This window comes from Phaseolus vulgaris, chromosome 8 (genome assembly GCF_051622355.1).
Source record: "Phaseolus vulgaris cultivar YP4 chromosome 8, ASM5162235v1, whole genome shotgun sequence".
NCBI classification, from domain to species: Eukaryota; Viridiplantae; Streptophyta; class Magnoliopsida; order Fabales; family Fabaceae; genus Phaseolus; species Phaseolus vulgaris.
The window spans coordinates 58,830,439-58,847,872 of record NC_143505.1 but is presented as its reverse complement, the minus strand read 5'-3'; the positions used below and the strand labels follow the sequence as shown (position 1 = coordinate 58,847,872).

Below are 17,434 nucleotides of genomic sequence, written 5' to 3'. Positions count from 1 at the left end.
ATATGATAGTGCTATCTCTTAAAAATTATTTTGATAATTTAAAGAATAAGATTTAGAATCTACACATCCTAAATTAGAAGTATCAACAATATCCAAATTCAAATTTTGATTCAAGAATTTCGAATTTAATTTAATTTAAAATTAATGAGACAATTTCATCTATAAAAGTTGGATAAGTTTTAAGTATTAAGATAAAACTAAAATTCTAAGTGTATATATACCAAAAACAAGAAAATTTAGAGATAACTGGAACAAAATTAAGGTTTAAATATCCATTTGTAAAAGTGATAAAGTAAGAAAATCAATTAAAATAAACTTAAATTAGGATGTCTACATGGTTAACGGGTTAAGTGTTTTTTTTTTCTAAGTAAAGAAATTCTCTAACTGTCTGTATAAGTGCTGATGTCATGTTTATTGATGAGATATTTTTCTCAATCTCTTTCAACTCTATTGTTGAACACAATCTCATATTTTGCACTAATAAGATCGGGCAAATAGTAGTAGAACCAACTAGTTCAAGACCCCACTTAATAATATAAATATCCATTAGTCCCCAAAATGAAATGCTAACAACTGCCCAATTCAGATTTGCATCGTTTAAAGTAGACCCACTCAATAAATTAGAAATTAGAGAAATTACAAAACGAATTGTAATTGTCACGCATTGTAAGGAACCAGCTATCACATTTTAATGATGCAGAGTTAGAAAACTACAATTTTTTATCATTGATTTATGACTATTTTCTAGCAAAATATTAAGTTAAAAAGGCCCATGCTGATACCAGACAAGCAGCTCATAATACGCATAAAAAATTAGCGAGTATTTAAGCATGATTGTTTGAATTAAAAAAAAATATATAAGTAACTCGTCCATTACAACAAACTAATTCTGGAATTATTGACAAAACACGTAAATTGTCTTTTAAAGTATGAAGTAATATAGAATAGGAAAATGAAATATACCATCAATAAACACTGAAAGTTAGGCTCAAAACTCGAGACATATCAAAACCAAAGGGTAAGAGCAAGTTTGTGTCACATTATTAGGAGCCTAAACAAGAGCAAGGCGACAAACTTGAAGCTTATCCAATCAGCTCTTGCAAAACTCAATACCTGTGAGACAGCTTCTCGTGTTCCAGGTAGTTCTGAACATACCTGCATCAATCCAAAACCATATTAGACATACCAGCATCAGAGATATTGATGGTCAATCAAAGCTACTTAGCTAATGGAGAAGTGAATCACTCAAGATGTTGAAGTTATCAACATGAAATGCAGTTAGAGATTCATGACAGGATATATTATATATGAGTAAGTTATACTAACACTACTCTTTGAATTTTGTCAAATTACACACATACATTGCTTGCTTATTCTAGCCATACATTAACATTCCTTAATTGTTTAAAAACATTATTTGTCACCACTATTACATTACACTAACTTTCCGCAATTGTTTGAAAAACATTCACTAAACACTTATTAGAGAAGTTACTAAACAGTAATTTTCTATATTATAAATAAACTAATCCAGCTTCAATTTTCTCAGCTTCAAATCCACCTCTCCATAGAATTGGTGGCTATTTCCAGTTCAATACCAAATGAAAAATCTAGTTAAATTTTGTTTACTCATCATTCGTTGAACTTTTAATAGATAGATACTGCAGAACGGATGCTGAGAGCAACATCAAATTGAGGGAAGGGAATATAATGCAGTGAATAAAAAGACATACATTAATTTTAAAATAGGATGAATTGGAATGAACCTATTCATTCCACCCACCCAGAATTTTTTTTTTTCTTTCTCAGTTTTTTTCATAGGTTATAGGTGATGTACAAAAAACAGCACAACAGCTTTGCTAATAGTAACATATAGCACCAGGGTTGTTAAGATTACAATCCTCCTCAACATTGCATAATATTGCACTTTCCTGTGGGAGCTTCAATTCAATTATTCCACACCGACTCAGATTAAAATTAGACCAACGTCAATAAAGCTTATAAATCACTCAAATGGGGGAATTTTCATAAATCTAGACCATGGTAGTAAGTATTGTGCGATTTACGAAATCGCACGAAACGATATGGTTCATGCTTCCCACGATACGAATCAATTGAATAACCGTTTTTGCTCCCATATCGCAACTGTATCGTGCAAATTGTAAGACGAATCGCTGAATCATTTCGTAACGTGTAATAAATTGGGATTTAAAAACCCTAATTTTAAAAGCAAATCTCTTCTCCTATGCTACATGAACCTCATCCCCTCTCCTCCAGCAGCGACAACCATCAGCCTCGTGAACGTGGGAGGCGCACGACTGGACGCGTGGTGGTTGTCGGAGGCGCATGACTGGACCTGCGGTGAAGAGAGTAGAAAACAGAGAGTGAAGCAGAAAGTAGGAGCGCAAAGAGCAAAAAAGAGAGTGGAGCAAAATACAAAGAGTGATTTTTTTCTCTTCGGTTTTTTCTGCTGTCCTGGGGGATTTTTTCTGTTATCTTGGATTTTTCAAAATGAGAAAAACAAAAAGAGAGGCAGATATTACATGAGTGTTTTGATGTTGAAGAGGGAGCTCCAAGTAAAAAAAAAAGGAAGAAGTAATTATTTTTATTTAGAACTTCTACTACTTAGAACTTGAAAGTTCAGCAAACTATAACTAATTCAAATTTATTTGTTTTTCTTTTGCTAATATAGGTCCTAGAAATTTAAATACAAAGACCAATAAAAATGGAAAAACCATAGGAGATGAGGAAGACATTGAAGAAGAACTTTTAATAGAAGATGAAGATGATTTGAGTGATGTAGATGTTGGAGAGGAAGACGATGAAATATGAATGACTATGATAATTGCATATTTGCATGTTTACATAGCTTATATATTTAATTATACGTTAAATCTTTTAATATTTATGAATCTTACAATTCACGACACGAAACGATTCACAATTCAGAAGATCAGCTCTCCAATACACTACTTGTATCTCGATTCAACTACCATGATCTAGACACGCTGCCATTTAAGTGGCAGGGCTGGCTGAGCAAACAATTAAAATAAGTTGGTTGGTTACTGACTTGTTGTGAGTGATGTAAATACATTTCAGTTGGAAAGCACTATGCACCACTTAATAAATATCGGCAAAATAGAGAGAGAGAGAGAGAGAGAGTATATTCAATGCTTCCTAGAAATCATAAAATGCCTTATAGAAAGGACCATCAATATCTTCTAAATGATGTCTTGTATCAAGGACCAGAAGGAGTATTATGAGTGCCTGGTCTTAGGAAAATCTTGGGGCTATCTCTACTCCCATACCACATTTGCCATGAGGTCCTGTCAAGGACTTAGCTGGTGATCCAGGCAAGATATTATTTGTGTGTTCAAGTTAATAATTGTCTCTTCAAATCCACATACCAGAGTTTACATGACTAATGTGTAAAACGATGCTTGGCCAAATGGAGTTTCCAAAGAAGAAAAATCAGACCAAGTTGCTGGTAGTGAATAGGGCTCCATCAAGGCTCTCTGCCCTGCATCCAAGTCACCGACTAGTGGGTGGCTGGCTGGATGTTACATAGAGATGAGGGTGGCTGGATGTTACATTGAGATGAGGGTGGCTGGATGTTACATTGAGATGAGGGTGGCTGGATGTTACACTGAGATGAGGGTGTGGCTATATTTTGACTCTGTTGAAGCACCCACTGAGTTTTTACTTTTACCAACTAACATGTACGGACAAAGGCCCAGAAATACTAGACAATTACAATCTTTAACCCTCCGGAAAGCATCCAGAGTCTTGATTGTGTTTTGTGGATGTTTTGGCTATGTCTTCTAGTTTTACTTATCTTATATTCATGACTAATACAAGTAACCATCATGATTAGATTGTACATTGAGGTTAATTAAATATTAGTGGGAAAAATTTTAGGTTATGTGTTTATCCTATTCCTCTCCTTCCAATTTCAATACCACCAACCCTACGATGTGGTTAAAAAATTGACTAAAGCTTCAAATACGGTGTCTGCAACAACTAAAGCCACTAATATCCAAACAACACCGACAAAAATATGGAGGAAAAAAATGCAGACAAATTAATTATAACAAAATATGCTAATACAAGACCAATTCAGCAGAAGATCGCATCACACGCTTACTCTTATTGACACACACACAAACACAAGGACATGCTCAGATACAAAATCAAACATGCCAAAACAGATTTGCCAAACTTCTTTACGCACGTCACCTACTAATTCAGGATTTATTGAAACAGATTCGTTTCCTGTTCCCTGACAAATCAGAACACAGCGCCTTCTTCCAGCAAGGTTCGAGACCAATTCAGATCCAAAACCAACAACAAAATGTTTAACTGCTCATCGTCATTCGACTGAACTCACAACGATAAACAAATAATACATAATCATCGCGTAAAACATATAAAGAGGAAACCCTAACAAAGAGAGATAGAAAGAGAAAGTTACGTGCAGGTGCCGACGAGGGGACCGAGTAATTCCGGTCCAAAACCAACAACAAAACGCTTAACTGTTCATCATCACTCGATTGAATTCACAACGATAAACATATAATACATAATCATGAGACAAAAGGGGGAAACCCTAACACACAGAGAGAGAAAGAGAGGGAGAGAGACTTACGCGTAGGTGCCGACGAGGGGACCGAGCAAGAGGGTGGCGCTGATCCAATTCTCAGAGACCTTGTGATGAATCTTGGTGGGCAAGTCCTTCCAGAGACCCGGCATTATCTTCTGCTGGAAAGGGGACAGAGCGTAGATCACCGATTTCACCGGCACAATTTGTTTCCCCATCTTCTCACAACTACTGCACAACCACGCAACACAGATCAATGAATGAGAATCTGAAACCAAATAGGAACCTAATTTGTAAATTGAATTCACTCTCGTATTGGATTTGGAATTGGATTGGATCTTCTCCCTGTGCCCAGTCCAGTCCAATAAGACTGCGTACCCGATTTCTTGGCTCAAACCCTCCACACGTCTACAAAACAGTGGAACAAGTGTCACAGTTTTCTTTCCTCGTTTTTAATTTAATAATATAAGTGTTTTTAGCTTCTCTATAAAAAAAATATAAATTAAAATGTTTTCTATTTGCTTTATTAATTCATGTTGAGTTAAATCATTACTTTTGATTGAATTTTCAACAAATTATCAATTTTGTATGTGGTATTTTATATTTAAAGGTAGTATATTATAAATAGTGAACAATTTCAAGTTACTTAATTATTGTAATTTAGCTTCATTTTAATTCAAAAAGATTATTATTAGAATGCTTGTTTTAAATTATAGACAAGTGATATTTTGCTTAGAGGTAATTTACTTTTATTGTTCTAGCTTTCGTAAACAATATGCTATAAAGAAAAAAAATCAATAATAATATCAACTTAATATTTGATTAAATATATATTTATCGCTTGGTTACTTTAAAAAAATACGCAAATATTTATCTTACCCATAGCTCTTTGTAACTTATAAAAGATGGTATTCCTTTCAATTATTGTTGTTATTTTCGAAATCAGAGTTTCGTGTATGAAACAACTAAAACAGAATACATTTAATAGAAAATGCTGTCATAGTCATGGAGAACTAAAAAGTATACTAAAACAATGATGATACATCAACTCACCTTAATTATTGATCTTATTTAGTTATAAAGCAGACCTTAAGCTCATTTTATATGATGATTGGTAAAGAAATCATTATCAACGATGGGAATGGTATTAAACTCTATCTTTTTGAACAAGATCTTGAATAAGGATGATTAAGTGGACTGCCATTAATTCAATAGAATGAGAGGATGATAATAATAAAAATAAAAAATTAAAAGGATTGAAATTTGTATATTATATTTATTAAGCAAAATAAATAGATAATAATAGAATTAAATATATTTTTGTCCTGTATTTATACGTGAAATTAATTTTCGTAGTCTAAATTTTGGACATTATTGTACAATAACAAAATTATTAGAATTATTATTGCCAGCTTTTTAACTATCAAACGGATTTGAAGGATTAAGATGTTAAAATATTTTATGTTCACTCATCATTAACATAGATATTATATTATAGTACTGATAAAAATAAATTTCAATAATTTTCTCTAAAGTAGGGGTGGCAATGCAGGCTCGCCCGTCCCGCATAGGCCTGTCCCGTACTTGGCTTGCAAAAAGCGGGTCGGGTTGACCCATTTTGCAGAGAATTCGCGGGCTGATTTTTTTAATCCGCCCCGCACAAGGGTTGGCCTGCATAAGAAATATTTATTAAAAATAATAATTTTTAATAAAAAATTGATTTTTTATTTATTTAGGTGCATTAGATAAATGGTCTCATAATATTATTTTCATGAAATATGCATAGTAAGATGTTATTAAAAATTTCGGAATGTAAAATATAAGGCTACATGAAGAAAATATAGGGGTGTAAATTTTTTTTTATACATTTTAAAGTTATGCAGATCAATCCGTCCTGCCCCGCACTTAGCCCGCACGGACTGCGAGTTATGCGGGGCAGGCCTAAGCGGGCCAACGGGTTGAAATAAGCAACTCGCCCCGCGTTTTCTTCAGCAGGCCGCAGGCCTCCCCTACGGTCCGCCCCACTTTGTCACCCCTACTCCAAAGTGTGGACTAGAAATAAAAATCAATTTCATGTACTTAATCCATAACTTATTATTGTGTACTTAATCCATAACTTATTATAGTTTAAATCATGAATATTACTACATGTTTTATATATTTTAAAGTTATGCAAACCAACCCGCCCCGCACGAGCTGTGGGTTATGCGGGGCGAGCCTAAGTGGGCAGCGGGTAGAAATAAGCAACCCGTTCCACATTTTTTTCAGCGGGCCACGGACCTTCCCGCACGGCAGGCCCCACTTTGCCACCCCTACTCTAAAGTATGGACTAGAAATAAAAATCAATTTGTGTATTTAATCCATAACTTATTATTATTATAGTCTAAATCATGAATGAATATTACATATTTTATAAGTATTATTGTAACCATGAATACTTGATGATAGTCCTTGACTACTGAATACTTTTATGAGAAGATGTGGTTTGGCATAAGTATGAAGAATGTGGTGGTGGATAGGGATATGATGGCCCCACGATGGAGTTGTAGAAATCTAGAATAGTTCCACTTTACAAGGACATGGTTAATAAGTCAAGCCAAAACAGGATCAGTTTGGCTCAGTATAGCTACAGACAACAGCGTCCACGTCTACTGCATTAACCTCAGAGACCCCACCAACAATACACATCATATCATCCTTAAGATATATGGCTTACATAACAGAACACTGTTACTGTGCTCAGAAAAGTACTTGCTCTTGTATCAACTCTTCTTTCATGCAATCATGAACCAACAATAATAGTAATGATAATAATAATCAGTTCAACAGAGTTCTGTTTATAGACATTGCAGATATATATACTAATCAATCGGTTAAAATATATAATAATGAAGTTTTTCCTAGTTTTACATGTCTATTGGTGCAATTGATTGTGACTTAATATGTACCCCGGTTTTGTTTCCATCTTTTTGCGAAGTTTTCTTGTTGCTGCTTCACAGAATTTACATGCAGGAGATGACACATTTGGCAATGTAGACACACTATTGGTCTGTTTTGGCCCGTTTCATTTCATTGGAGGTGAATGTGGAGGGACTGCCACTGAGTTGAGGACTCTCTTCTCTAAAATTGGAATTCAGCATAGCAAGTTCTCTTAGTTGTTGCCTTTTGTAAAGGTCCTGTGACTCATCCTGCACATGAAATGGAGGAGAATAAGAGGTACTTCTATACAACACACACTTTACCCTTAATCTCACTTCGGTAAGTGATTTGCAGCTTGACTCATGGAACATTTTGCTGCAAAGAAAACCCACTTTTCTACATATTTATCTCTGTATGGTACAGCTAATTTATTAGCATATAAACCCTTTTAGTGGATTGATTTACAGAATAATAACTAAAACAGAACTTTTAAAAAGGAAATGAAGTTTTCAGATGACCTGAAAAATCTTTTCTTATTTTTAAATCCGAGTACTTGTTGCTACTACAATAAACGATAACAGTGCCATATAATTGATAACTCCTTGCATAAAATAAATGTCTAGGTAGAAAAGTTGAGACAAAATATGTAATTGTTAAGTAAAATTCTGAGTTCAGCATTAAAGTTAAAACAGTAAAGAGATACCATGGGTTTAAGTAGCTCTTCTATGATCTCCTGTGCTTGCCTCAGCCTTATGTCAACAATATTTACAGGTAATTCAGCCTCAATCAAAATGTGCAGTGGCTCATTTAAGTGCTCATAGCCCGGTCTTCCCCTTAACAACTCTTCCTTTTTATCATAAAAAGGTAGACAGTTACAATTAAAACAATATTAGTGAAGAAAAACACACAAAAAAACTATCTAAAAATTGAAAGGAAAAGCAACTGTGACAATAAATTGGGATTGGAGAAGCTGCAACTTGAAAAACTTTGAAAGAGATGACACCTTATCAAGTTCTTTTATTGAACCTTTTCCTCTGATATATACACGGCAACCTGTGGTAGCCTCCACTCGCTTCAGTGAATTACCCCTAGGGCCAAGAAGCCGTCCAACAAAATTGAACTGAAATTTAAGCTAAGCTTAGTGACTCAATTCTGAGTAGAACACCATAAAACTAATAGAACATGTTACAGAAAAATGCACTAAAATGTTCTACATTTTTCTTCTTACATTTGGATAGCTATCATTAGCAATATCCAGGCGCAATATCCTCTTCACAATGTTAGAGCCTGGTACACCTGATGCTGCTTGCCAATCTACGTTTAGTCCCTGAACTCCAGCTAACCCCTGATGTAAGATTCAACATAACCTCTTAGCAAATGAAATGACCAGAGGATAAAAAGAGAAAAAAGAAGAAAGGATAAACAAAATGGAAGAGGGATAGTGATACTCGATGGAAAGAAATTAAGTTTTAGCTGCTCTGTTTCAACTGAAACGGATTAAGAAACCAACGCTAGTTTCACAAATATTGACAAAATTCATGTCGTAAATTAGCAACTACAAAAGTTTTAGCTGCTAGATGAACTCACATGCCTCCTCACGCAAGAAAGAGCATAGATAATGCATAGGTTCACCTTCCTTGTACTGAAACTAAAACATTTTACTAAAAGAGTGCGGTAGTAAGACCACTTGGTTACAAAGGATTTAATACCTTGTTATGAATCCAAAAGCTTAAAGTCTTGGTTAAAGGGTGAAAACAAATTAATGTTTTTTTGTATAATATTGCAACTATTGTCACCTATACACTGCGACAAATAGATAACTTAAGAATCTAAGTACCTGAAGTTGTAATAGGCTTAGAGAGATATTTTCTTTACAATACAACGATAGCTTATAGGTTAACAATGAAGCAAGAACAAATAGGAACTAAACAGAAAAGAGTACTGGAGGATGATCAATAAAACAAGAACAAAACAGAAAATTAAAACACTTACTTCATGTGACATGCTGTTCCATCCTGTAAAATTTGGTTGTATGTCTAAAGAAGGCATAAGGTTGGGTTTGGGGCTTCCGAACTGCACTCTATCATAGTCACTGAATCCTTGATTCTGCATCAATCCATTCTTTCCAGAAACCCTTAAAATCTCTGATAATGAAGTTACATTGGATATAAGAATGTAAGTTTTCAAATACGAACACGAAGGAGTAGTACTGTACTAGCGAACACATACAATTCAAACCATGGTTATAAAAACAAAAATGCTTTAGCAAGCATTAATAGTAAAAGCTTGCTCTAATCATTCAAAAGAATACGCCTAATTTATTTCTTTTACTATAGTGGAGTGTCTTCAATTCAACTAAACATTCTGTTCATAGTTTAAAACACAATAGAGATTGGTCAAATATATAGATGAGCAGAGCAAACTTCAACATGGTATACTATAGCAAACTTCAATTAGGTTTCTGTCTATTAGACCAATCTGTTTTCAAGTTACATGTATTTTGTTCAACAATATAGACTTCTAATTCCCTTAGGAATTATTAGTGATAACAGAGCTAAGTATCAATCAACCAGTAAATTGAAATAAAATCCTTATATACTTCAATCCGGTGAAAAGGTCATAACTTGACAATTCAGTGCAATTTGAAGGAGTTACAAAAGGAAAATGAAACACTAGTCCATCTAACGAGAAAACTGGGTTTTTAGAGACTAGCCAAATTCACCTGAAACAAGAGGTCAGTTGCAATCAATGGAACAACAAAAGGAAGAAATTCTGGACAACAGAAACCTTGGAAGGTTTTAAGAAACAGTCTATGATCGCAATTTTGGTCGCAACATCAAGGTAATTTACTATTTGCAACCGCAATTAAGACCGCATCATCCAATTTTTTTCTGGTATTCCCCACAATAACAAGGATCGCAACAAAACCGTAATCACAACCTCAATTTAAAACTATGACTCATAGATTTAGAATAACAAACCTTGATTTAAGAGCCTGGTACACAAGGGTAAGACTTGCATGAAAGGTCCAAGCTTCTGGTGTTCTGCTAGCAGCTCCGTTAAGTACTGACTATAAAAACGTGAATAAGAACATGCATCCAGAAGTTAATTGAAGAGCTCATTCCAGATATATACTATGCATATAACATAGGTACCGAAAAAATCAAAATTTCCACAATAAATAACAGAAGAAGAAACACCCCTCAATTGATATACCTTTCAACATCAAAACTGCTTCTCATGTTTATGTTTGGAGAACTGGCCCTTGCTGTTGAAGGTGAGGAAATCTGATTATACAAACCAGACATCAATTCTTGAAGAATAAGGACAGCAATATTGCACAGAAGGACTAAAGAAAATTCAAGGTTGTAAGGGAGAATAAAGGGTTGATTGAGATGGGATTTGGCCTCATAGATCCTATCAGAAAAATACAGAAGCACCTCACTTATTTATGTTTGAAAGAGAAGAAGAGAAGATAGTAATGGAAGAAGGAAAGGTACAAAAACTAGAAATATACATGGAGGGCCACCTTCTGTTGCTCAGTAGTAAAAGCAAGAGTTAAAGGGTTTCTCTCAATCTATCCATCTATCCCTCTCATGGTGTGTTTTAATTGTTGTTTTGTTGACTTGTGTTGCATTTGCAGTGTTGGATCATTGTATGTATGTTTTTCTTAACAAACGGATAGATGTTAACACATTTATCCCATAATAATTTGAAATGAATGATAAAAAGATACACTTAATTTCAACAATAATTTCTGATCATCTAAAACTTTATATCAATAACGCATTTCCTTCAATGAAAAATGTTCCTTTTCTAAAGAACCTAAGGTATTTACTTTTACTAATGAATAACTTTTGAATGAAGAGATAGAAGGTGGTAAAAAAAGATATGAAAGGACTTGAATCTTCACTACATTTTGGAAAAAGGCAAAAGGTCTTTGGTTGGGTGATGTGACCATGAGAGTTGTGAGGTGGAGAATGGTAATTAAAATGGCAAAGCAATGATTGAAATGGTGAAGCATTCATGCACGCACGCTCCAATACGGGTGCGTGGAGATTGATTAGGTTGAATCAGTAACAAAGAAGAAGCTAGCAAAGATAGCAGCAGAGTAGGGTTATCTGTGTGGGTCAATGGCACCAGATCATGATCACCACTACTATTTCAAACCAATTATCTCATGTTTCACTCTTCTTATACTTACTATTGGTCAATCACTTCCAATACCAATAAGAAAAAGGTGTATATATAAACTATTTTTTTCACAAGTGATATAGAACTATCATACTTTTAATATAAAACTATATTAAAATATAAAAAATGATAATATTAATATAATTAGTATTTTATTTTTTTATAATATTTAATCACAAATTTTAATTATTAGCTATGATAGGATTTTAACATAGACATACTTTTAATTTCTAAAATGTAAGACACGAAAACACAGAACTATACATATATTATATAATTATAAATTAAATAAATTAACAATAAATATTTATATACACAAATATATTTTAGATTTTTTTTTTAAACAGAAAAATGTTGTTCATTGCTGATTCAAAAGGATTTGTTCCTTATTTTTATAATCATAATAAAAATTTATACAATAATTTTAAATTTTTAAAAAATTAATGTATTTTTTTAAATTGTATTAAAATTGTGTTAATTATCAGAAATTCAACCAATATTTTTTGAATTAAACACTTTAATACATGTTCCACGAATGTCGTATGTCCAATACGAGTGTCTACACAAACACGTTAACAAGAGTGTCTGAACCTCCTAGATTTTTAGTAAATTTAAAAATAATTTGTCTTTCAGAAAATGTAGTGAAGGTGGGAAGGGTAAAAAGGAGAAAGAGCTGCCAGTAAGTTGACAGCTTAATTGCTATTATTAATTGATTACTAAAATGAAGTTGTATGCATTTGTTTGAAATATCATACCATTAATGTTACGCCATTTGTTTATATTCAACCTTCTACCCATTTCTTGTCTTACTCCAACCAACCCTACTGACCTACCACTACAATTCTCTTTTTATTCACACTTTATAGTCTTTGGGAATCAGTATATACATACATATATATATATATATATAATTTTAATAATATACATACATATTTTAAGAATTTAATGTTAATAATATGATGTTCCAGTGAGGCCATACAATAGAAGGTGCCATTGGATTCTAATTTCTAAGGACTCTGAGATGTTCTGCAGCAGAAAATGAATGAATAGAACGTGCATGTTGGGCCAGGGTCAGGGACATAACTTTGATAGGTCACAGTTATGTGACTTATTATGGGGCATTACTCTTTCTTTTCAAAAAATTTACTCTTTAGTACTACCATTATAAAACTTTAACCTATTTTTAAATATATTATAGTCTACTTTAAATTCTTTCAATATAATTTTATATTTTTCAAATAAATTAAACAGGTTCCTGAACCGTTTTATATGTTCTATCAGTGAATATTTGTAACTGTTTTCTTATTTTTATGTGTGGTCATTTAGAAACTTAATTGTTTTTTATATACGGTGATGACAACAAAGTTTAAATTTAGGATATATTAACTAGTGGCTATAAAATTAACTATAAAACGGGTAATTGTTTAATTAGGTTTTTAATATGTGAGAATGCCAATTTAATCTTTCTACAGAACGGGAAAAAAACTATTTAGTTTATGAATGAGTAAAGAATATAAGTTATTTCTTTAATATTATACCAAAATCATCTTTGATTCTGTATCAATTTAATTTTTAAAATTACAACTTATAAAACTTAACAATAAGACGTACAACACTTAAAATTTCTTTTCCATTTTTTTCATAAGAGTAAATTGACTGTGTTGCATGGATTCGTATAGGCAGTTGGCCATTTATTCTTATGAGACTTTGAAAAATGTTTGGGCCAGTGACATTTAAACTTTTTACTGTAAAAGAACACTTTTTTCCCAAAGATGCAATATTATTAGCTTTTCTATATACATATATATATATCACTAAAATTTGTGAATTTCGGTTGTGATTTTACAAGTTGTTTCTCCCTTTAAAAGCTTATTGAATGGTAACTTTATATTTACTAGTGACTTAATCCATAAAAAAAATTATTGATTCATCGTTTATCATGCCAATCATAAACGACACATATTACATATAGTCATACAATTACAAAACTCGAAAAAATTCTTTAAATATATATATATAATAAAAAAAATTGTATAAAAAATAGATCTTTTATAAATCAGTCCACTTCCACCACTACCTACAATAAAGTTTGTTTCAGCATTATTATGTTCATAGTAGTTAACACAAAAACAAGCTAAGGGTGAGTTAACAAAAACAAAGCATATTTTAATTGTATTTATTTTTTCATCATACATAAAAGAAGTTGATGTTGATGTATATGAATGTTAGTGAAATCAAATTTAGTTACTTACTAAATGCAACGCCTCATCCAAAAGACTCTAAAACAATAATAAGCAAGTCTCACTAAAGGTTAACATGTGATATATTATAAACCCACTAAACCTTAACTGGCTTATGTTCCTTATGTCAGGGTGACACAAAGTATATGCTACCAAATCAAATGTGCACATGCTACCAAGTTAAATATAAATCTCCTTCAGCTTCTCACTATCTAAAGTTTTGTTGTCTACGCGGCTAGACAACAATGAAGTCAACATTTCTTTATTAGCGTGAATGTTATGTTTATTACCACTTATTTAGGGTCAAACCTCATTTGCATACACACACATAAATGTATATGAGCAATCCATCTATGATTCATAAGTCATACATTTATCATATCGTGCATCTCAATATTAATCATATACCTAAAACATTTTACCAAAATCATAATGAACCTTAACAACGTATAAAGACTAATTAAATTATTCAATCAATCTGAATAGTTAGATATTAACCTAAAAAAGACTAGATAATTCGGGTTTGGTATGAACAATGCTCTTGTCCACCTCTATGAATGAGTGAACATCACATGATCTCGTTTTCAATGCTTATTACTTTAAATATCAAGTAACTTGATTATTAGATAACCTTTTATATATACATTCCACACTCTCACTAAGAACATTTTAACATACCAATTTAAGAAGTATTAAGCGAAAATTTCAAGACTATTCAATAATAGAAAACTCATTCTCAATTCTATATATAAGTAAATTTAATTAATAAAATTTATTATTTTTATTTTCAGCGAGACATTCTCATATTAACAAATTAACAAAGCATGTGTGTATAGTAAAGTAGTATACTCATATAAAAAAAATAATTATATTTATATTCTAAAGTATATAAATATAAAATAACTCGTTGTTTATCCAACAAAACAATTTACACTAACATTTCAGTGTGAATCTCATATAATATTTCAGTCTTTTTTTTTTGTTGGTGGTGGTGCCATTAGATCTAACATAATATATTAGAGATGAAGAATACTAAAAACTTTATATATTAGAGATAAAAAAAAAAAGGTACATTTCAATTTAAGCTAATAAATCAAATGAATTGAAACCATCAAGAATGAACTGAACATCTGAAAATGAAAATAACTGTATTTCACTAGCATCACAAATGTCAAATTTGTTTACTAAAATAATAAGCAACTACTCATTTCAGTGCCTAGAAGGTCAATAAAAAAGGTTTAATTCAAACTTCATGCATAAACTAGCATAAAAGATCAATATGAAAGATATAATTGTACATTTCAACAGCATTGACACCACAAGAATTAACCGAACATTTTAAGAGATCAATTTGAACTAATGCCGAATAAATTGTCTAATTCGAAGAGAAAAAACAAAAATGCCCTGAATCTAAGCAAAGTACTCATGTTCTATCACTGGTCGTGTTCGAGTCCCAAATGCAAGTGGTACTTTGATGTCACCAATAGAAGTCACGTCCAAGATTTCATTGTTTTCGGCTACACAATCCAATTTTTGTACCCTTGACCCTTTTTTGTGTCTTCTCACTCCAACAACCAATAGTCCCAAAATAATCATCAGCAACAAAATCCCACCAATCCACAGCACAGACTTCAATTTTTTCTGATTCTTCTCACCAAATTGAACTTTCCCAAAACCATAAGGTGCTGGTGATGGGGTCTTTGATCCTGCAACTATGGAGAAGTGCCCTTGTTGCACTGTTGAACACACATTTCCAGGTAATAGGATGTCAAAGTGCACAGAACCATGTAAATCAAAATACACACACTTGACCAACACCCCCATTGGTACTGGTTTAACATTAGGGAAATGAACCAAAACTGGTTTATCAGAGGCCTTTATATCCAATTCATGTGAAACTGAAGCAGACAAATTCTCACCATTATAGGCCAAGAGGCCCAAAACAGGAGTCAAATATGAATAACCAGGTAGAGGGTAAAAGGTATCAGACCAATTTCCCAAGTTCTGGTACACCAAGACAAGCCTTTCCACATAAGGGTTCTCCACAACCCCAACGGGGATCTCAAATTCTTTGTAGCTAAGAACACCCCTGGTCCTCAAACTACCACTCTTAAGCCTCATTGCTGAAACTTTTATCCCTGTCAGGTTGGTGGGGACTTGAGCATCATAAGACACCCCAGTTCTTGGACGGAAAAGAGCCTTAAAGGCCAAATCTTGAAGATGAACATCTAATGAACGAGCTGAGACAACAACATCAGGTGGGAGTTGAGCACTTGAAAGTGATACACAAAGGAGGAATGTCAACAAGAGTAGCACAAACAAAGTAGTTCTGACCCTCATCAAGATCTCATTCGTTTGACCAAAATCAAACCCAAATTCACTCAGAATTTTCTATTGTTGAACCACACAAACACTTATGCAGAGGCCATGCCAAGAATGTCAGAAAAATTTCTCAGAATTCCTTTGGACCAGAAAAGAAAAAAAGAATCTTCAACGTTATTTTTTGTGTGACACATCACATGCTAACGATACAAAAGGTTAGTTGAAAAAGAAAATACACAGATAGAGAGAAAACATGGCTTCAAAATAACTAACCAGATGTTCTAGTCAATGGACTAGTTAGTTGGCAATTGGGGTGGAGGATTCAAGATAAAATCTTCAAAAAAATTATCTGATAAGTTTGGTGTTTAAAATTTAAAGGAGATGACAAGTTTACAGAAAAAAGGGTTAACCTTTGATAAGGAATTCTCTTGATAGAAAGAGAGATAGAAAGGGAGAGAGAGTGTGTGAAGAAAATGTATGAAGAATGGAAGGTGAGAAATTGGGGGAAGAATCAAGATTTAGGAGGAAATGTGGGTATGAGTTTATGAAGTAATATTCACTATAATGCATGGAGAGACATTGCTTTTTTTTTTTTTTTTACAAGTCAAATATGGTTTTTCTCTATTACAAATATATGAAGTTCAGTTTCTTTTTAAAATAATATTTAGTTTTGGACTTTTAAATTTTTAAATTTTTAAATGTTTTAACCGTTATCTAGAACTAAATTCTCTTTTAATAAAATGTTTAAATCAGACAGAGAAATAAAAATAGTACGTTTCAAATTTAGAGAAATTTAAAAAGTAAACAATTTAAGAAAGATTAAAAATATATTTGATCTTTTTTATAGCTTGGTAATATAATATGGTATTATATTACTTTTCTTTGCATTTTTAAAGAAATTTTCACTATTTGAAAAAGATTGTGAGACTAATTCCTGGTGTTTTAGTTTAACCCGACAGAGAAAGAATTGTTTTGTATAAAAGATGAATGGTTAGTATATAATTTGTTTGAGTAAAAAATCACTCTTTATATCATTAGAGAGGACAAATGTAATGAAATAGATTAATTTAAAATTTGAATCTCATTTTGAAAGAAGTGTCTACATTTAGTATTTCATAATATCTCAAACACAATCAGAAAAAAAAATACTATATAATTAAAT

The 17,434-nt window shown here is 32.5% G+C and overlaps 3 protein-coding genes across 5 annotated transcripts; all 3 read right to left on the bottom strand.

The window, feature by feature from the left end:
- Nucleotides 1-837: 837 nt before the first annotated feature.
- Nucleotides 838-5,056, bottom strand: LOC137823402 (cytochrome b-c1 complex subunit 8). Of its 2 annotated transcripts, none has more exons than XM_068628518.2 (3): nt 4,976-5,056; nt 4,646-4,828; nt 838-1,155 (listed from the first exon to the last, which is right to left on the bottom strand). In XM_068628518.2, exons 2-3 carry the CDS (start codon nt 4,813-4,815, stop codon nt 1,107-1,109), a joined length of 219 nt encoding a protein of 72 aa, XP_068484619.1. In that variant the 5' UTR covers nt 4,816-4,828; nt 4,976-5,056; the 3' UTR covers nt 838-1,106. The 2 variants fall into 2 exon arrangements, with proteins under 2 accessions (XP_068484619.1, XP_068484620.1); XM_068628519.2 differs by having other exon boundaries at nt 4,906-4,985.
- Nucleotides 5,057-7,369: 2,313 nt separating this feature from the next.
- LOC137823401 (KH domain-containing protein At3g08620) lies at nt 7,370-11,475 on the bottom strand. 2 transcript variants are annotated; one of them, XM_068628515.2, is made up of 8 exons: nt 11,034-11,475; nt 10,733-10,933; nt 10,498-10,586; nt 9,509-9,660; nt 8,745-8,861; nt 8,520-8,636; nt 8,220-8,363; nt 7,370-7,785 (listed from the first exon to the last, which is right to left on the bottom strand). In XM_068628515.2, coding segments are annotated over exons 1-8 (969 nt in total). In that variant the 5' UTR covers nt 11,036-11,475; the 3' UTR covers nt 7,370-7,638. The 2 variants fall into 2 exon arrangements, with proteins under 2 accessions (XP_068484616.1, XP_068484617.1); XM_068628516.2 differs by having other exon boundaries at nt 11,046-11,184.
- A 3,724-nt stretch (nt 11,476-15,199) lies between these two features.
- LOC137824467 (uncharacterized) lies at nt 15,200-16,785 on the bottom strand. The gene is made up of 2 exons (XM_068630117.2): nt 16,546-16,785; nt 15,200-16,411 (listed from the first exon to the last, which is right to left on the bottom strand). The coding sequence occupies exon 2, from the start codon at nt 16,288-16,290 to the stop codon at nt 15,361-15,363; it is 930 nt and encodes a 309-aa protein (XP_068486218.1). The 5' UTR covers nt 16,291-16,411; nt 16,546-16,785; the 3' UTR covers nt 15,200-15,360.
- Between the last annotated feature and the right edge of the window lie 649 nt (nt 16,786-17,434).